At 36.2% G+C, this 22,294-nt stretch overlaps 1 protein-coding gene and 1 non-coding gene across 3 annotated transcripts in view; both read left to right on the top strand.

Annotated features, from left to right (window-relative positions):
- Smp_181270.1 (hypothetical protein) overlaps positions 1–22,294 on the top strand; it is a gene marked incomplete at its 3' end in the record, with an annotated part of 43,914 nt that overhangs the window by 5,422 nt on the left and 16,198 nt on the right. The window contains exons 2-4 of one of the 2 annotated variants that reach the window (XM_018799846.1): positions 6,706–6,789; positions 17,479–17,532; positions 18,391–18,453. In XM_018799846.1, the coding sequence (XP_018651594.1) occupies positions 6,706–6,789; positions 17,479–17,532; positions 18,391–18,453 (201 nt within the window). Of the gene's footprint in view, positions 1–6,705; positions 6,790–16,804; positions 17,533–18,390; positions 18,454–22,294 lie in introns of those variants that run through there. The other variant, XM_018799847.1, reaches the window with a different exon arrangement.
- Positions 1,568–1,634, top strand: Smp_tRNA_01750_Gln_TTG.1.1. Its single transcript has one exon. It is a non-coding gene (tRNA).

The following is a 22,294-nucleotide window of genomic DNA, read 5'->3' on the forward strand; positions in this document are numbered from 1 at the left end:
AAACGTGGCATCTGTGCTTAAAGTCATTAACTTCTAGTCTGAGCCATGTTGGTAGATGCAGACTACCTGGTTAGACACAGGGTATTAGGGAATAATGTTAAATCAGTTGATAAGGTCGTGAACCTTCATCGACTGAGATGGTTGGGCCACGTGTTACGTACGTCTGAACACTGATTACCACGACGCGCTATGCTGACTAGTGTAGTGGATGGTTGGAAGAGAGTTAGGGGCGGCCAAACCAAAACGTGGCATCAGTGCTTGAAGTCACTAACTTATTTTATTTATTTATTTAAACACATAAATATTGGTACAAAAAAGCACCAGATAAATATGCGCCTCACAAATCTCATTTGATTTGTGTGAGGTCTGTGATACTGCCCAGGTGCCCAAACTGAAGCAGGTGGTTTTCTTAGGAGGCCACACCCGGAGCCTTCGACCTAAAGGTCTGATCCGCAAGGCAGTGGAGCATCGTGAGGAGATGCAGTCCCATGGTAGCCGGTAACCAACGATTGATTCATACGCTATTTGTTGCATCAGAATACTGGAGCCCATGTACACCATTATTTTGGAATGAGGGTTTTCCAACTCCCCTAGATGGACCCTCCATGTCTACCGAACCGGTTAAAGCGCCGGACATTCGCTTTTCTTCCTCGCAATTTCGTAAACAACAGTAATGCCACGAGAAGGCAGTGAGTAGGACTTCCCTGACAGAGGCTATATATTCGCGTGGCCATGTGAGAGCGTTTGGAGAGGGAGAGCGGACTCTCCCCACTCTCGGCCGTATCAGGGCATTTGGGGGCTCGAGTCGTGGCTTAATGAAGTCACTAACTTCTAGTCTGAGTCATGTTGGCAAATGCAGACTACTTGGTTGGGGTCCGCGTGACTATCGTAACCAAGGGTTGGAGACTCTGAGTGACATGGCTCAGAATCTATCACAATGGCGTAGATGTATACACTCTTTATCTTCCCTTAAACTGTGAGATTTAAATTGCTTCACAACTTTCTTCCTTCCTATGCTATATCCTTATATACAACCTTTCTTTTATATATTACCACCAGTAAATTAAGTACTTCTATGAATCCGGTGTTCATCTTGTTGTGCTAACGAGGTATGGCAACTTGAACCGATGCATATATATGTCTGGTCCTACGTTGTAGGTGACTGACCGGTTTAGTATATATCAATAATCAAACTATTTAAACGTTTTATGGATATTGCATTATAATTCAAAATTACTGAATTTCATTTACTTTGTCCCATTAAGAAAAAAAGGACTTGGTATTACAATTATATGGATTATCTATGATATTATAATTCATACTTGTAACTACGGTAACCATTCTTTTATATCTATGGTTACTTTAATAATCAACCAACATTGTTCACTTTTGTTTCCCATCTTTTGTATGGAGAATATGAGTGTAACTATAGTAATAGAGCAAAAAAAAATGAAAACAAAATAGTTACATATATGAAATATTTTAAGCTTGATGGTATATGACACTACTGTAGTGTAAATGAATGTAAACTTCATCCCATTCGCACAAGCAAGTGGCTATAAGGACTCAATGGCCGAGTGGATAACGTGATGGCGTTTGAAGCGAAAGGTACTGGGTTCTAGTCCCAGAGTGAACATCAACTCTGAGATGCAGGTACATCCATCTGACGAGTCCGAAATAGGACGAAACGCGCATCAAACTGTATTCCACTACTAGCCACTATCCATCTTTGCTTAAGTGAATTTTATTTAGTTAAAGTGAAAGGATTTTCCGTTATATTGTAAAATGAATAACTAATTCAAGTGTCTCTTGTATGTACAAACATACAACATTACACTTTATGTATATCTATTCATACCTAGTGTGTTCCAGACTTTCTCATTCATTTACATCAACTTGAATGTTGTTACACATATTCATGAGTAATGCATAAATTAATGTCATGATTATGTAATACATACTGTTAACCTTGTTTATTTTGTGCATTTCATTAATGATTAATACAATAGGTATTGATAGATGTACATGATGTAACCATGTTTACACTAGAACAAAGCAACAATGCAAACCATGGCTTTTCTTTTCAGAACTCATTTGAATATGTATATGACATACATAAACCACTCAGAGCTCGTTGATATTCAATTTGTCCTTACGCTTACAATTATTCTATCGTTGTCCATGTAAAATGCTAATTTTTTTCTTTAAGAATATCAAACATTCATTGTAGTTTATCAGTTCAATTCATTTACATAGTGGATGTGCAATAATTACTTTGTGAATTAAAAACTAGTTCAAATGGTTCGACGCCTAGTGTTAAGCCTCATTATATAGCTTGTTCAAAGTCAACTACCCGCTACATCCTTGTGTACTCAGCTTTGAAGATAAGTGATAATATCCAGCTTCCTAAACTGATATACATAGGGAAGAAGGGTTTCTTACTGACGACCAAGTTGTTGAAAGATCAAAGCCTTACCTAGTAAAACACCACTGCACTCTAAGCATCGGTTAAAGTATTAATTAATGTCAGAAGGGGTTTTTGTGGAGATTTTAGTACTTTTACGGTTGAAATCATTAGTCAATTGAAGCTAGATCACCATGGAAAACTTGGAGGCACTGGATGGCTGTTTCATCCTATTGTGGGACTCTTCAGCAGTGCGCATCCACGAAACCTCCTGATAATAATCAACATATGCTCACTAGTGACTGACTTCAAGAGGTATTTCCTGGAGTTCTAGCGAGAGGTAGTGACCAGTGGAGTTCAACCGGGTCTGTTGTGACATAGTAACTCACTGAAGATAATGGTGGAGCTGTCGCTCAATTTCATGGATTAATTGAAGTCAGACATTAACACCGTTGAATACAGGCCGGAGCAGTGGTCTATAGGTTAAGCGTTCACGCGCGAGACTGATAGGTCGTGAGTTGGAATCTCGCTTGGTGAGATCGTGGGTGCACACTGCCGCTGAGGATTCCCATGTTAGGACGAAACAGTCATCTAGTGCTTCCATGATGGTGGTTTTGCTTAAATTGACTCATTATCTCAACTAATAAAATTATTAATTTATGATTAGTGAGTTACTTCATTGCTACTCACTAGCTAATCCAATTATTGACATGGAACGAAACATATGAAATTAATGAACTATAGATTTAAAAAACTGGTTAGTGAATTAATTATTAAACCATGTTACCTAGGTCATTAATTGAGTTGATTATTCAAAAATCAAATGTAGTCTACAACAATTTTGTGTGATTACAGTTACAATTGTAAAATGATAGATAAATGCAAATTACTTACACAATGGGTCGTCATGGCTACATGAGGCGATAAAATAAACGATAAATTATCAAACTATTGAATTTACTCCATGCATTGTCTCTATATTACGGTTAATGAAACTGCTTATTTTTAATTGGTCCATCAAAATGCCGTTTATCACTATTAGAGCAGTAGTTAGGATGTTCGATTTTCAGTCATTTAGTTGTACGATTTGCTCATATATCCTGGGACCACCGGGTAAGTAATGCAGTTGTTAGGAAACGGGTAATAGGTAAGCATGGTAAATCGATTGTTGAAGTAGTGAAACTTCATCAGTTGAGATGGCTGGGACACGTGTTACGTATGCCCAACCACCGACTGCCCCGACGTGCAATGTTTTATGGCATAGGAGTAGGTTGGAAGAAAGCTAGGGGCGACCAGACCAAAACGTGGCACAAATTCATGAAGTCACTGACAAGTGGACTGAGCCGTGTTGGTAGGTGAAGACTACCCGGTCGGGATTCGCGAGATGATAGCAATCGATGGTTAGAGACCTTGAATGACATGGCTCAAAATCGTTTGCAATGGCGACGGTGCATCCACTCTTTGTGTTCTGCCAAATTCTAATCATCTGAATTCTTCATGTCTCTATCGTTTTTCTCTTTCCAAATTTATTTCACTGGATTATACTCCTTGAATAACATCTTCAAACCCTAATCTTTCACATTAATACTTATACTCTTACTACTTCTACCACTATGGGATTTGAATCAACAACTGAATCTCTGTGCTAATGTGGTATGGCAACTCGAAATGATATACGTACTTACGAAGTTCTACGTTGTAACTGACTGACTGACTGACGATTTGGAATCCCGCTCTACCTTGTTTGGTTTGAGCAATGTGGCTTGTATCATAAGTCTTCACATTTGGAGTATGACTAAAAGTCAATTATACGAATCCTTACCTAATAAATAGGTTTATCATCATTCATATCTTAGATGGTGTCTCTACGTGCAATATTAAATGTTATATTCCAGTATTTTAAAGACGGAATCAGAAATCTATGCATAAGAGGTTATAATGCTTTACTGTTTAAAACGTTATGCAACCGTTTGCTCATATAACTTACAAAGTTGACAAACGAACATTATAAAGAGTGAAATGACTGTAGATCATATTGAATAATCAGTTGTCAACAGATTATGTGATCAGTAGTCGATAATGGAGATTTCAAGTTCAATTCGAATTGAATTTACATACATGATATTTTGATAAATAACTTTTTTTGGAAATCTTAAGTTTAAGTTGTAACTGCTCGATGAGTTGTTCTTAATATGCCAATTTACGAATCTTCAAAAACTATGAGCAAACAAAATATATTGTTGAAATCATGAGCCAACAGAAGCAAGGCCACAATGGAAAACCTGAAAGCACTGGAAGACCGTTTCGTCCTATTGTTGGACTCCTCATCAGTGCGCATTCACGATCCCATCTCGCGAGATTCCAACTCACAACCTATCAGTCTCGCGCGCGAGTGCTTAACCTTTAGACCACTGAGCCGGCCGGTATTCAATGGTGTTAATGTCTAAATTCAACCAATCCACGAAATTGAGCCACCGTTCACCATTATCTTCAGTAAGTTACTATCTCACAACAGACTTGGTTGAACTCCACTGGTCATTGCCTCTCACTAGAACTCCATTAAATGCCTCTTGAAGTCAGTCATTAGTGAGCATATGTTGATTATTATCAGAAGGAGTTTTCGTGAACGCGCACTGCTGAATAGTTCTACAATTGGACGAAACGGTCTTCCAGTGGTTCCCGGTTTTCCATGATGGTTGTCTAACTTCAATTGACTCATGATTTCAACTGTAAAATTACTAAAATCTCCACTAACCCTCTCCCTTACTGAATATATATTGTACTGAAGTGGAATGAATTAACATCTTCACTGTTTTAATGTTTGTGGAATGCTTAACTAACTTGATAATTGGTATTAGTAACTGTAAATCAAAGAGTCTAGGAAGTGCATGAAGACGTTAGATAAGAATTTATTGGACCTTCAAATTAAATCAAAAATTGATACATTCAGTTAGTCAGTTACAACGTAGAACTTCGTAAGTACGTATATCATTTCGAGTTGCCATACCACATTAGCACAGAGATTCAGTTGTTGATTCAAATCCCATAGTGGTAGAAGTAGTAAGAGTATAAGTATTAATGTGAAAGATTAGGGTTTGAAGATGTTATTCAAGGAGTATAATCCAGTGAAATAAATTTGGAAAGAGAAAAACGATAGAGACATGAAGAATTCAGATGATTAGAATTTGGCAGAACACAAAGAGTGGATGCACCGTCGCCATTGCAAACGATTTTGAGCTATGTCATTCAAGGTCTCTAACCATCGATTGTTATCAAAAATTGATACATCAATAAACTACTTTGTACATGATTTATTTACATTCGGATTTATATAAATTGAACTGACCGGTATTTAAATAATCCGTATCTTACTGTATGGACACGTATTTACACTACTACTACTACACAATTAGGCATCTATAAACAACAGATATAACTAAATTCAAGATGTGGTTCCATATCACAGACGATTGAAGAAATCAAACAATCAATTCAACTCCAATCGATTAAGTTATTGCTCACCATATCAACTGAATGAATTTCACATCTAAACTTAACAGTTTGAAACCTAACACTTACTGATTGACAGTTACTTATATATTCACTTGTCATGTTCATATCTAAAATTCATTCGTCAATAATTCTCTAATAGACTTGTCCACGTTTTATTTATCTATTTGTTTATTTAAACGCATAAACATTGATAGAAGGAGGCATCAAATAGATATGTTCCACATGAATCATTAGATTTACGCGAGAGGTTGGATACTGCCCAGTTGCTCAAACCGAAGCAAGTAGTTTTCTCAGGGGGCCACTTCCCGAGCTTTTGATCTGAAGGTCTAATCCACATGACAATGGAGCAACATGAGGAGATGCAGTCCTATGGTAGCCGGTGATCAATCATATGTTCGTACGTCTTTTATTTCCTTAGGATTTTGGAGTCCATGTGCACCATTGGTTTGGATTGAGGGTTTTCCAACTTCCCTAGATGGATCCTCCATATCCACTGGCCCGGTTAAAACACCATACATTTGCTTTTCTTCTTCTCGATTTCGAAAACAGCACCCGTAGTGTGGGAAGTCAGTGAGTAGGATTTCCCTTGTAGTGGCTGTATATGCGTGGTCACGTGAGAGCATTTAAAGAGGGAGGGTTGACTCTCCTCATCCTCGACCATACCAGGGCAGTGAGTTACTATCTTTAAACTGTCAGCTATTGAACTTATTGCTTACATTGTACTTAACATTGAATACTTGAGTAATTATTCAACAAAAATTGTTTATTTTCTAATTTCTTCTTGTTAGCATCAAGTTCGTACATTATTCGTTAGTGGTTTACCTTTGGATGCCAAACCAAGAGAATTGTACTTGTTATTTCGAAGCTTCAAAGTAAGCAGTAGTTTTGTTTTCAGTCACTTATTAGTGTTACTTATTATTCAGTGTTAAACATTTAATTTTCTTAAAAGCTGAGTAATTACATCTTATATTCATTATCCCCGTACTTTCCTCTCAACTTCTGATGAATATTTTGAATCCCAAGTTTTTTTTTCATACAGGGTGATTGACTCGTTAACTTTAAGACAACGATTGATAGCAGTCTGACTTCTCAGTGGTAATAACTAAAGATATGATAGTTTGCTTCTCTACTTACGTTTCTTTACCATTATAAACATTGAAAAGTTGATGTATATAATGCATATCAGGTGGTTGGTGGTAATTGGTAGACAACCATATACTTAAGTTTCATGTTAGTTGGCAATGCTTAACATAGTATATCTTCTACTCTGAAGGAACTGATCTGTAGAATTTGGTCAGTATTCAATTAACAAACAAGTATAATGTCTGTCACTACTTAGTAATCAATCAACTATAAATATTTCCATCTTGTAGGAAGTGAACCACTAACTAAATAGCCCAGCGGTAACGTCCTAGACTATGAAGCTGGGTGACTTACTTTCGAACCACTTAAGGGAACACTAGTAACCTCAAGACTACATTTTGATGACGAGCATCGACCCAGTGATTAGTCGATTTTATATTACATTCATCTTTTCTAATCACGTACAATTATGATGAACAAACATTTAAGCTCTTCCTTAATGATTTAGACCGTAATAAGCTTTATAGTGATTAACTACTAAATGCTATAACAAAGCTTTAATTTGACTAAAGTACTAAGTGCAATTGATAGATATCTAACATCTCGCAGAAATTTCACTGTGGATTTCTATATAAAGACAAACTTTCTCTCATAGGTAGTTCGTCAGCAAGCACCAAGGAAACCAAGTGTAACAGAGTCTTTAGCCACAAATCGATCCGTTAACAGAATAAGTTTCTTTTTAGATATTCATAAAATTATGAATTCACTAAGTTAATCAGTAAATATTACAAATATTCATCATTACTTCGTTGAAATTTTCTTCAAAGATGACAATTACGTATAATATCAGAAAGGAGTTTTTGTGAAGCTAGACCGATAGGTCTTGGGTTCGAATCTCGCGAGTTGGGATCGTGGATGCATACTGCCACTGAGCAGTCCCACAATAGGACGAAATGGTAGTCCAGTGCATCCGGGTTTTCCATGATGGAGATCTAGCTTCAATTGATTCATGGTCTCAACGTATCAGTCAAGTAGAAAGTTACTCTTCTTTGTAACATATATGTATATGAATCTAGGAACTAAACACAAATTTATCACAATCTCATAAAGAGTAATTGAAATTAATCAATTTTTTTTCTATTAGTACAATAAATATCAATATCTTGTGATACAGTACAATTTTTTGATTATATGAGGTCAAGGTAATTAACAATAAGCTTATTGTCTAATCACACATCTGTGCATATGTATATGGGTGTATGTGTGTGTATGCATGGTTGTGTGTACACTTGGGTGCGTGATTATTGATGTATGTGTATCTAGTGATAGAAAGTTAATAAAATAGAAAATTATACAGAAATATATGAGTAGTACGTCAGTAGTGATAGACAAATATGCCTCTACAATGACTAATGGACTACTGTCCGTGCCGGGTGGAGACAGTTATCCACTTCAGACAATGGGTGAAGGGTTACACAAGAATAAGGGTTGATTGAAGTTAGACAATTAATACCGTTGGATGTTGGCTCAGTGGTCTAGTGGTTAAGCGTTCACCTGCCAGACTGAAGGTCATGAGTTGGATTCCTGCGAGACGGGAATGCGGATGCGCCCTGTTCAGGAGTCCCATAGTAGGACGAGATGGCCGTCCAGTGATTCCAGATTTCCAATGATGGTCTAGCTTCGATTGAATCATGATATCAACCATTAAAATTATTTTTGGCTTAAGTGAATTATGAGATTTCAACTTATCTATCAAGAAATTCAAGCAATGTCTTGTAAGTACTATTATTAAGCATTAGGAGAAAAAGTGATGATTATCATTGAAGTGATTTAGAAATAGCGTAACTAGTACAATAGAGAAGATCTAATATAGATAGTACGCTCAATTAATCTATTGCAAGAGAGTTTCATATTTATTATTTTCAGATTATAAAGCATTATATTAGTTACCTTGTTAAATTACTTTCTTACGCTTGTTACCCCCTCGTGAAGGAGCATAGTCAGCCCACTAGCATTCTCCATCCAACCCTGTCCTGTGCATTCCCTTCCAGTTTTTTCTAGTTGTTATTCATCCCTTTCATATCTGCTTCTATTTCCCAGCGCTATTTGTTCTTTAGCCTTCCGCTTTTCTGCTTCCCTTCCGGACTCCAAGTTAGGGCTTGCCTCGTGATTTAGTTTGGTGATTTCCTTAATGCATGTCCTATCCACTTCCAACGTCTTTTCCTAATTTCCTCGTCAGCTGGAAGCTGGTTTGTTTTCTCCCATAGAAGGCTGTTGCTGATGGTATCTGACCAACAGATATTGACTATCTTGCGTAGACATCTATTTATAAATACTCGTACCTTTTTGATGATGGTTGTAGTAGTTTTCAACGTTTCAGCTCCGTACAGTAGGCCCAATGTATACACTTTATATAGAGTTTTTAAAATTATGCAATCAGTGGTTTTTTCAGTTTATTAAACTACAAAGATGTGATGAATTAATCAAACTTGTTTTTCCCCTGGAAAACAATTTAAAATACATATAACGCCTTCTTTTTCTGTGAGATTAAATCGCATCATTAGTGTACGTTGACAACTGTTGTGTTTAAGTTGAAATCTAGACATTTGGTGAACATAAAATGAAATTAACTAACCTTTGTGAGATAGTAATTCACTGAAGACAATGGTGGATGTGTCGCTCAATTTCATGGGTTAGTTGAAGTTAGACATTAACACCGTTGGATGCCGGCTCACTGGTCTTGACATTAAACATTCGCACGGGAGACCGATAGGTCGTGGGTTGGAATCTCGCGAGGTAGGATCGTGGATGCGTAATGTCACTGAGGAGTCCCATTTTGGGACGAAACAGTTGTCCAGTGCTTCCAGGTTTTCCATGATGATGGTCTAGTTTCAATTGACTCATGATTTCAACTATTGAAATTAATATAATATCCATAAATCCCCTTCTGATATTAATGAACATATGCTCACTAGTGACTGACTTCAAGAGGTATTTCCTGGAGTTCTAGTGAGAAGCAGTGACCAGTGGAGTTCAACCAAGTTTGTTGTGAGATAACAACTCACTGAAGACAATGGTGGATGTGTCCCTCAATTTCGTGGATTGGTTGAAATTATACATTAACACCGTTGGACGCCGGCCGTCTCAGTGGTCTAGAGGTTAATCATTCGCTCGTGAGACCGATAGGTAGTGGGTCGGAATCTCTCGAGGAGGGATCGTGGATGCGCGTTTCCACTGAGGAGTCCCACAATAGGATGAAATGGCCTTCCAGTGTTTCCACGTTTTCCATGGTGGCGGTTCAGCTTCAATTTACTCATGATCTCAACTATTAAAATTTAAGAAACATTTAACGCCTGTTTTTTTCTGTGAAATTAAATTACATCATTAGTTTACTCTAATAACTACTGTACTTCACTTGAAATCTAGACATTTGGTGGACATAAAATGGAATTAACTAACTTTTCAATTGGTTAATCATTGATATCAATTCAATATTTTTAATAAAAGGATCTGGGTAGATACAGTTTAAATTAAATGATTATTTCAAAATCTAGATTTTAACAGGAACACATTAGATCTATATCTGTAGATTAAGTTTACATTTAATACATCAGACGTTTAGTATGGTTAATATCTAAGATCTTATTATATAAATCTAAGTAGTATTTAAAGTATAGAACATTACAAGGTATCATGTATTATATTCCTTTTTGTGGCCTGAGTGCCCTGTTTATATATGACGTGACGATATCGCCAGTTAGAGAGCAGTGATTTATCGATCGGATTAGTGACACACGAAAACCGTACGAGTAGTCTAGAATACTTGTCAGTCCTGCTTTCTGCCTAGCCTAGCCAGTTAGTCCAAAACACCAATAACAGCCTTTTCGATATGAATCATTTATTTCAAACATACTGGGTTTATATGTCAAACAAACAAACCACATCGTACCATAAAATAGAAAATAACATTTGTACAAGACTCAACCCAAAGTGGGTGTGAATGTGGGAGGCAGTAATCAAAAGACTGGGTATAACTCAAGAACGGTAAATCGTATAGTAATAGTTCATAGGTCAAAACAAGGCTTATAATAAGAGGAACATAAATATGAATAGTTGAGTTAATTAACAATTATACAATAGGAACTATACATATCATATTGGTCCATAAATAGTCTTCAAAAGTTACCACTCATAATTCTCTTCAAGATATAATACTCTTGTAAATTTTTTCTGATTTTGACTATGTCTATCATGTTTATTTTTCAACAACCCACCCCCCAAAAAAATTGTCTTATTCTTAATTTTCAATTATATTCTTCTCTTTCATAGATTTCAATTGTCTACAATATTCTGTTTACTTAAATAAACATCTATCTATCTATCTATCTATCTATGTACATATGATCAGTTTATAATAAAGAGGGTGACATTAAAATTTTGTTGTTGTTGTTGTTAGATTTTCCACTAATAAAAGAAGTATACCTATCTAGCAAACGTTTCATTATCACTAAGCCCCCCCCCCGCCTCTTTCAATTAAATCCACTTCTTCTTATTTGATTATTTTATTCACCCCCTGATCATCTATTGATGATAAAGACAATTCACATTCTTTTTATATATTTAAAATAGTAAAAAAAAAGAAAAAAAAAGAAACAGTTGATTAGGTAACAACTGTCATGATTATTGTTAAAGGTAAAAAAAGTGTGTTTCTAAGGTGCACTTCATTATTTATAATTAAGATAATTCACATACACATAGACACACACAGACACATAGACACACTCACACACACACTCACACGATTAGAACACAATTAATGTATTATATATATATGTTTATATTTATTCTATCGCTTCATTCATTTTCATTGTCAAATTGCACAGATAAAATATAACAGCTTTACAGTGTAATTTATCAGTAGTATATCTGTTCGTTCATTAATATGATTAGGATTACTTGTAATTGTATAATAAAAGTAATTAAGTTATCTTTGATGAATCTACTTAAATGGATCTTCAAATGTCATGGTATAGCTAAGAGTCGAGAAAGTTTAGTTCCTTTTTGTAAATGCCCTCATTTATAATCTTTTTCAGAGAAGTCCTATTGACATCCGTCACATGACCAGGGTGTTATTTCTGAAGAGGAAAAAAACGTTAGCGTTCAACGCTTAGCTAGGTTGATGGGTATTAAAAATTCACCTAGGAATACTTGAAAACTCTGATTCCGAGCCAATGGTACACATATGGGCTACAGGATCCTATATAAACGAATGGAGTACGAACCTGTTTTTGTCACTGTCCATCATGGGACTGGATCTTCGTATATAATAATAATTATTATTATCAGCTTTATTCAATATTATAGTCTGGGTACAATATAGAATTCTCAGCACAAAGTATTTCAACAAGTTTCTGTTTCTTACTACTTCGTCTATCCTAACGACAAATAATGAGTGATCGCCAGTTAGAAGTTAGCAGTCCAGTCAATCGACATCTAAATAATGTACATTGTTTTCGCTGCATATTGCTAGCAACCACGATATCTCTAATTGAGCTCCTTTCTAACTTGTACAATGAAAGGTTGTACACTTTTCACAAACGCACCTCAATAGGTTATGCGATTAATAGTCATAATGATGTATTAAAAGAAACAGAGTTAGATATGTTGTCGCGATATCTAGATGACAGGAACAGGTAGCACATATATTCAAGCAGGCTGCCATACTATATCTCTCCACTGCCCCGTGGATTAGACGCCTAGGTCAAATTTATAGGAAGTTGGTCCCTAAGAAATCCATGTGCTTTTGTTGGACACCCAGGGACTATTTTAGTCCACTTGTGCCAGATTTAATATGAATTAAATAAATGAAAATATGTAAATATCGGGGTTCTCAGAAATTCTAGTGTTTTCACAGTTTAAATTACGAGTCGATCAAAACTAGAACACCACTGAAGAACTTGAAGTACCTTGAAACCATAAATCCCCATACTGATAATAACCGTGTACTCACTAGTAACTAACTTCTAGATGTAACTCTTAGAATTCTAATGAGAAACCGTGACCATTGGAGTCTAATCCGTGTCAGTCGTGAGAAAGTTATCCACTTCAGACAGTGGATGAAGGCTTGTGCAAGAACGATAATTGATTGAAGTTAGATATTAATACCGTTGGATGCCGGCTCAGTGGTCTAGAATTTAAGCGTTCGCCTGTGAGACAAGGTCGGTGGTTCGCTTTCCGTCTGCAGGGTCGTGGGTGTGTCTTGCTGAGAGGGACGAAACGGCCGTCCAGTGCTTCCAGTTTTTTCAATGTTGGTCTACTTTGGACCGACTAGCATTTTCAACTGTGAAAATTTATAACGTTGGGATTCTATCAGTTAATTACTCAGAATAACGACTTTAAGTACTTACCTGCGATACAGATTGTCATTGTTTGTTAAAATACAGTTTTAAACAAGAATTTTTTTCTACGAACAAATTTTAGCAGAATATTTTAAGTTATTAAATTTCTAGATTGAATTTCGCTTACATGGTAACAGAATTTAACTCTATTGTAGAATATTTATGTTTTTGGTCATCTTTAATCAAGCACTACAAGGGTTCCATTCTAAATAAAAGGATTGTATGTAATTACATTTGGTTGGTGTATCCTATTTATCTACAATTGATTGATCAATGCCACATATTTCAAGTCATTCTTAGCCTTGATCGAATTCTAACGATCAGGTTGCAACAAATCCACTAGTCTAAGTGACTTGACTTTTTATGCACTATATTGAGATGTAAGGAGGTTTATGGTAGTTGATAAAAAACTCCGAGCCTATATTTCATGGTATTTGGCATTCTTCAGGAAGGTCTACTTGTAACCTTGACGGAACTGATATTATTTCATCAGGCTTCACACTTAGAGACATTACCACCGAGTTATTCAGGTCGCGAATGACCTATATGAGAGAAGTGTATTTAAGAAGCTGAGTGACACTGGGTCGAATCCTCTAGGTAAGATCAGTTTCTTCAAGGATATAGGTAAACTTAACTGATGAGTGTCAAATAACACAAAACCAAGGTCTAAAGTTTCTTGTTGACTACCTCCAAGCATCTTACATCCCATTTATCATTACTCATTTAAAAAGGAACTAAAAAATGTTCAATTAAACGGGTGTTATTTTGATTGGAGTTAAATTACAGAATTTCCGGACTGGAAATAACCTGGTACATCACAAATTATTAAGTGGTAAGTTCAACAGAAAGATAAATTCAAACTAGTCAGCTTTTCATGCATTAGATTATTGCTGTTTTAGTGTTCTTGTGATTACAGAGATTTATTCCAATGTTTTCCGGTGATAACTTTTCCTCTTGTAAAGGGAGTAAGATTTAGAGATTTAAGTGATTTATGGTTTTGTCTGATTGAAAAGATCTCACCATCTGTATATTCACTACCTTAGAGTTTTCAAGTACTTACAATTGGTTTCAATTATATATTTATTTATTTAAACACATAAACATTGGTACAAAGGAGCCACCAAATACATATGCGTCACATAAATTGAATGATTTATGTGAGGGTTGGGATACTGCCAGGTTGTCCAAACTGAAGCAGGTAGTTTTCTCAGGGGGCCGCTACCCGAGCCTTTGACCTGAAGGTCTAATCCACAAAGCGATGGAGTGACGTGTGGAGATGCAGTCTCATGGTAGTCGGTGGCCAATCATTGACTCATACGGCATTTGTTCCCCCAGGATACTTGAGCCTATATACATGAATAGTTTGTAATCAGGGTTTTGCAACTCCCCTAGGTGGACTCTTCGTATCCATCAATCCGGTTTAAGCGTTGGACATTCGCTTTTCTTCCTCTCAATGAATTTTTTTAAAAATTTTTTGTGAGGTTATCATTTTCATGTCTTATTTTCAAAGTATCGTTTAAGGGGATCGCAACTAGCAAACGAGTAGTGTTTGTGTTAATCGTAGAATTTTAGGCACGAAAAGGCCATCAGTTGGTTTGGATCCGTCTATTTTTCTTGAAATCTTGACGATATCACAAATCTTTTCCTACCTTTTTCTGATATATCTGCTGCTCAAACGCTTGATACCAACGTTCTATCTGGTTTGTAGGATCCTTGAATACTCGTAGTTTTAAGCTTTGAATAGTAGAGAACAGGCGCGAAGTGAGAATAGAAGTTTTACTTCAAGGTTAATTGATGTATGTAAAATAAGCTTACCTGGGAGTTTTCAACTGACTTCAACCTTCTAGAGGCTTCTGGAAAACCTTCTAAATCATTAGCAAAATGAGTAGTCATGCAATCAGACAGTAATATTTAACCCTTAGCTTTTTCAAGTATTTTGGGGAAGCTTTTATTCGATGCTGACTAAGAAAGGTATTTCCAGCCTATTCTCAGCTCCTAGAGACTCAAGAAATTCATGGTTGCTCCCAATAATTCCGTACCTGACTTTATACTTATTGTTTATTCAAAAACGTTTTTCCGTGCCATTAACCCTCAGTTTCTGTATAGCTTTTAGTTCTATCTTTTGTATGGGGTTTATGAAACGAAATCCCGCTATTCTGACGTGAAATACTTTGTCGAAGACTTATTTTAGTTGTGCGAATTCGTGAGTATAAGAAGGGTATTTCAGTGGTTTTCTTACTTTAACAATACAACAAGTCTGTTAAGTACACAGTTATTTATGAACCATATATTTACATTCGATCACTTTGATATTTGATTATTACCCTGAAGGTACTTGAACTAGACTGCCAAACGACATGTTGAAGTTATTATGACTTAAATCGTTGGGATTTTTTCAAATATAATTTCCTTATGAATATATTGTCTTTAATGATAAATATGTGATTTGGTTGAGAATCCAATCCATTGAATTTATCTTCGACACAACTTTCTAAATGTCACCAAAATCTACCACTACTCAAGCTGTTTTTATTGTCCATGAAAGGAGTAACTGACTTATTCGTATGATGTTCATAATGTTTAGATTCCAAAAATAATCATTACAGGGAATGATAAACTGTAAGCAAAGATGGATAGTGACTAACTGTGGAATCCAGTTTGACGAGCGTTTCATTCTGTTTTGGACTCGTCAACTGCATGTACCTGCATCTCACAGTTGATGTTCACTCCAAGACTCGAACCTAGTACCGTTCACTTCAAACGCCATGGCGTTATTCACTTAGGTAGGACGAAATGCGCGTCAAGCTGGATTCCACTGCTAGCCACTATCCATCTCTGATTATAATCCTTGTGGATTAAAACTATATCGAGTCAATACGCACAGTATGCGCATATGCTAATAAGAGACTGATTAATTTCAGTTCTAAACGTCAAACGGAAGATTCAAACAAACAATACTAAGTAATTTTAGGATGATAAACTGTTACAAATCCAAGTAGAAGCAATTCAAAGATTTTTACTTGGAAATAATTATCGTTCCTTTTCAAATAATTTGAAATCGTATCTTATGGAACCTCAAATGAACTGATTTCCCCTGAAACTAATCTCATTAATAATATCAGAAGTGGTTTTGTAGATAATATAGTAATTTTATTGGTTGAGATCATGAATTAATTGAAGCTAGACCACCATGGAAAACGTGGAAGCACTAGAAGACCGTTTCGTCCTATTGTTGGACTCCTCAGTGGCAGTGCGCATCCACATTCTCGCGCTTGCGCGCGAAACTAATAGATCCTGGATTCTAATCTCCCTTGGCGGAATCGTGGATGCGCACTGCCACTGAGGAGTCCAACATTAGGACGGATCGGTCGTCCAGTGCTTCCAGGTTTTCCGTGATGGTAGTCTAGCTTCCATTGATTCATGTTCTCAACTAATAATCTAATTATTGTCTAATCAAATTACTTCACTCTATACTTTGCATTCACTTGGACTATTAAATTATTCTTTCTGCACATTATTATCCCTTTCATTTCCAAAAAAACAATAGTAGCCTGTTACTCATTTTAGTTTTATTAAGCATATATGCTAACAATGTTTTTATCATTTTTATAAACAATCATTAGAATACATCATGTCTAATATGCACTAAACAATAATGCACATGACTTCTACTCACTTGTTTCCCTTTTTTTTCGTGTTTTTTTTCTCTCTCCCCATCTCTCTATAAATATCATCTATGATATCAACACAACAATCAAATACATTTCATGGATATATCATCGTTTGTTGCTGCACATACACATATATATGTCTATCTGCCTTACGTGTATACTATCATTCCATTCATCCAACCACTTACCTCATTCATTAATCACTTTATATTAAAAATGTGTTTCACCTATTTGATTTCACCATAATATATCATTTGTTAAAACTAAAAAAAAAATGGGTTATTACATTTGCACAATCTTCAATTAATATTGCACAATTTTAAAAATACTGTTCTATTTGATGATCATCCACAATATCAAATATGATTGAAATCACAAATTATTGATTAATATTATAATAATCATTCAGGGATATTTATCTTCAACACTTAAACCAGCGGGAAAGAATGGAAAACTTACAGCAGTAAGTTAATCTTGATTGAATATACATTTTTTAAATTTATGAATAATTTGATCAAGTGAGTGAGTCTAGACTGATTTCGAGAGTGTCCACCTAATAACCAGATCTCAGAATAAAGAAAGCCCCCAAGTGACCTGGTACGGCTGAGAGTGAGAAGGGTCAGCTCTCCATCTCCAAATGCTCTTAGATGGCCACGCGTATATAGTCTCTGTCAGAGAAGTCCTACTCACTACCTTCTCGCACCACGGGTGTTGTTTACAAAATTGAGAGGAAGAAAAGCAAATGTCCGGTGCCTTTAACGGGGTTGGTGGACACGGAAAGTCCACCTATTAGAGTTGGAAAACCCTCATTCCAAACCAATGATGCACATGGGCTCCAGTATCCTGAAGGAACAAATGGCGTATGAATCAATTGTTAGTCACCGGTTATGATGGGACTGCATCTCCTTACGTTACTCCACTGCCTTGTGGATCGGACCTTTAGTTCGAAGGCTCGGAGAGTGACAGAAGTTAGAAATATAAGTTGTTGAATGCAGACTCAGTGATCCAAAGATTAAGTGTCCATCTCAAGACTTGAAGGGTCTGAGTTCTACTCTCGATGTAGTCGTGGATGTATACTCCTGAGGGTTACCATGCTGAAACGAAACAGCTGTTCATTGTTTGTCCATTGTCTAACGAAATTAGTCCATATTATAGACTATAAAATCCTGAAACCTCGTCAAATCCCTCGCACTAAATATGTGTCAAATCATTTGCAAAAAATTCGACAGTTCGAGATTTTTCTATTGGACATTATTTTAATTTTCATTCATTTTCAATGTGATTAATATCCCAAATTGTCAATTTTCTTTTTGAATTGTAGCCTGTAGGTTTTGTAACTTTTGAATCACGAGAACAAGCTGAGGAGGCAATGTCGAAACTTCAGGTAACGTTTAAGTAAAAAATATTTAACCTTTCTGTTTCGTTTTGTTCTATCTATTTATTTAAACACGTAAATATTGATATAACGAGGCGCCAAATATTCGTGCATCACACTCACAGGTCAGTCAGACAGTCAGCTGCAACTTAGGATCAGATACATATATGCATCGGTCCAAGTTGCCATACCTCGTTAGCACAACAAGATGAACACCGGATTCATAGACGTAGTTAATTTAGTGGTGGAAATATATAAAAGAAAGATTGTGTATAAAGATATAGTACAGAAATAAAGAATTAATTCGTAGAAAGAAAGGAATAAAGTAATCCCACAGTGTAATGGAAGACAAAAAGTGTATACACCTATGCCATTGTGATCCATTCTGAGCCATATCACACAGAGTCTCCAACCATTGGTTACGATAGTCACACGGACCCCAACCAAGTAGTCTGCATCTACCAACATGGTTAAGACTAGAAGTTAGTGACTTCATGCTCTGATGTCACGTTTTGGTTTGGCCGCCCCTAACTTTCTTCCAGCCATCCCCTATACCAGTCAGCATAGCGCGTCGTGGAAATCGGTGTTCAGGCATACGTAAACATGGCGGGCCAACCATCTCAGTTGATGAAGATTCACGACTTCATCAACTGATTTACCATCATTCCCCAATACTTTGTGTCTAACCTCACTATTACTTACCCGGTGATCCCAGCAGATGCGAGCAATATTTCTAAGGCATCTGTGGTCAAATACTAGTAACTTACGAGTATCTTCTACTCTTAATGGCCATGTTTCACAGGTGGATTGTGTTTAATGAAAGTTGAAGTCATAGCAACCATATGCGAGAAACTCTAATATTGCATGACAGAGAACAAACAATGGTAGTCAATCGGTCAATGATTTGTGAACTGAAATTAAGTTTTAGACTACTAGTTACGGAATTCATTTTCACTTCACCTATTATGGTTTTTAATAGTCAGATATAACTCTTAGTTGTCGAGTTAAGCGTGTAACGTAGATTGCGGAAATATCACAGTCTGGACTAATTAGTTGTTTAGTCTTTGTGCAGAAAAACTGAATTATCTAAATGATTAAATAGGACATAAATAAACTTGGAATGATTAGTAATACCGAAATTCAATCTGGATATACCTGCATCGCAGTGTTGTTGTTCAAGCTTCAAGCTCCAACATGTTATTGGCTCATCAATTGAGTTTAGTTAACCACAAGCCTGTGCAGCAGATATGAATTTTATTTGTAAGGATTTAGATCTTCTCGTTGTTGATATTCAACATTGAAATTGGTCAATCGCTTCTGGAATATTTGCATTCTGGGTGGCTTGGCCGTAAATAAATGACATTATCAAAGACATCCTTTTGGGATGCCTATATGACTAGACTGATAGATTGTTTTCAGTCACCAGCTAGACTACCATGGGAAACCTCTAAGCACTGGACGGCCGTTTTGTCCTATTGTGGGACTCCTCAGCAGTACGCATCCCTGCCTCGTGAGAGTCGGACCAAGAACCTACCAGTCTCGCGCCAGAGCACTTAACCGATAGACCACTGAGCCGGCATCCAGCGGTATTAATGTCTAACCTCAACCAATCCACGAAATTGAGCGACTGACTTCCATTTTATTGAGGTAGATACCTGTATCTACCTGACATGGATTAACTCCACTGGCCACGACTTCTCACTAGAACTCCAGGAATTACCTCATGGAGCCAGTCACTAGTGAGTATATGATCATTATCACAAAGGGGGTTTTGTGGAGATTTTAGTAATTTTATAGTTGAAATCATGAATCACTTGATGCTAGACCACCATCATGAAAAACCTGATAGCACTGGACGGCTGTTTCGTCCTATCATGGGACTCCTCAGCAGTTTACATTAAAAAAATAACACTAAACCAAACATTCGATTTAATTAATACGAATAATTTCGATTGAACTAATAATGTTTATTTAACATTTGATTATTTTATCGATTCTTATTTGTTTAGTGCATTGACACCATGTTTCATTGTAGTCAATTATAGTTGTATAGTTCTACCATTCTTTCTTATTACTACTCAAAACCAACCAACCAAACAAACAAACAGACAAACAAACATTTATTAGGTATAAAATACATGTATATTAGAAACAGTTATACAAACACATGCTCACACTTATATGTATACAGAACTGCTTATTGACCATAAAGGTAATCATGACCAATACATATATATATATATATATATAATACATACTCACACATGGTCACACTCATTTAGATAGAGCAAAATGTTCTTGTTGATATGGTAACTTGATCTATTGATTTGGTCGTCGTTTTTTTCTTAGTTTTCTTAGTTTTCTCAATTTGTTGTTAGAGTGCTTCATAACGAAGATCTTTATAATCGATTAATCACTAACTAGTATCCACTGTTATATTTATCTAGTCTTTCAAGTGTTGATCGATAGAAATCGATGGAGATGAAATGGGACCGCTAGTGTATATGTAATTAAACGTCGTGTGGATTATGTCGAGATGATTAGTGGTTGAAGGAGGTTTACGGAAAATCCTCCTCAACCCACGTCTCATGCTAGTCAACACTTAATAAGAAATATTTACCTGTAGTCTTGAGGTACCTAGTACCCCTTGTGCTATTTTAAATCGGCTTGCCAATCCTCACGGTCAAAACATTACCATTGAGCTGTTCGGTCACTTTGGATTGCTCGATAAAGTTTGATCAACACTAAGGGATTAGACAAACATGACATTGGTCACTATTCAGTGATCAACCAATATAAAATACTTTTCAGTCGGTCGCGTCCGGAATAACTAGGCAGTAAAACCTCAGATATGGGATGGAATCCTTCAGAGAGTAGCTAACGATAATGAGATAGTCACTTTTGATAGTTCACAAACATGAAACATCTAACAGAAAAATAGTGAAATCGTCAGTGTAGGGTTGTTATGATTGTTGAATTTCATTGGCATTTTGAACCAATCTAATTTAGACAATCATATAAAACTTGGAGTTACTGGACGGCCGTTTGGTCCTAGTACGAGACCCTTCAGCTGTGTACAGAATGCTTGGTTATCCGTAAATTGAAACTCCCTTTATGTGTACAGAACGTTTGTAATAATCCTGAATTTGCTCTCATAATCTTCTTCTCGAAAAATGTAACTACTGTCCAATAAATAATGTGACGATAACTATTGAGTAATCACCAGTTAGAAGTTACCAGTCCAATAAATCGACATTTGAATAATGTACATTGTTTAAGTTGCATATTGCTAGCAATCACAATGTCTTTGATTGGGCTCTTTGGTAACTTGTACAGCGAAAAGTCGTAGAGTTTTCATAAACGCACTTGAATAAGTTATGCGACTAATAGCCATAATTATGTATTAAAACAAACAAAATTAGATAATTTCAATAGTTGAGATCATCAGTGAATTGAAGCTAGACCATCATGGAAAACCTGGAAGCACTGGCCGGCCGTTTCGTCCTATTGTGGGACTCCTCAACAATGCGCATCCACAATTGTGGACGAAACCTCTGTCCAGTACTTTCAGGTTTTTCATAGTGGTCTAGCTTCAATTGACTCATGATCTCAACTACTGAAATTACTATAATATCTACAAAACCACTTCTGATATAAAATTAGATAAGTTGCTTAAATATCTAGATGACAAGAACATGTAGCCTAGATATTCGAGCACACCGCCATTGATGACAATTTGATAGCAAATAACAATTATTGAACGTAAATTATTACTCCATACCTCTCACTATGTAGAAATCTCTTTTATTTGTACTATGCTCACACCTGAACCCATAAAAATCACTGAATG

The sequence above is a fragment of the Schistosoma mansoni genome, chromosome 3, assembly GCF_000237925.1.
Source record: "Schistosoma mansoni strain Puerto Rico chromosome 3, complete genome".
Classification (NCBI taxonomy): Eukaryota; Metazoa; Platyhelminthes; class Trematoda; order Strigeidida; family Schistosomatidae; genus Schistosoma; species Schistosoma mansoni.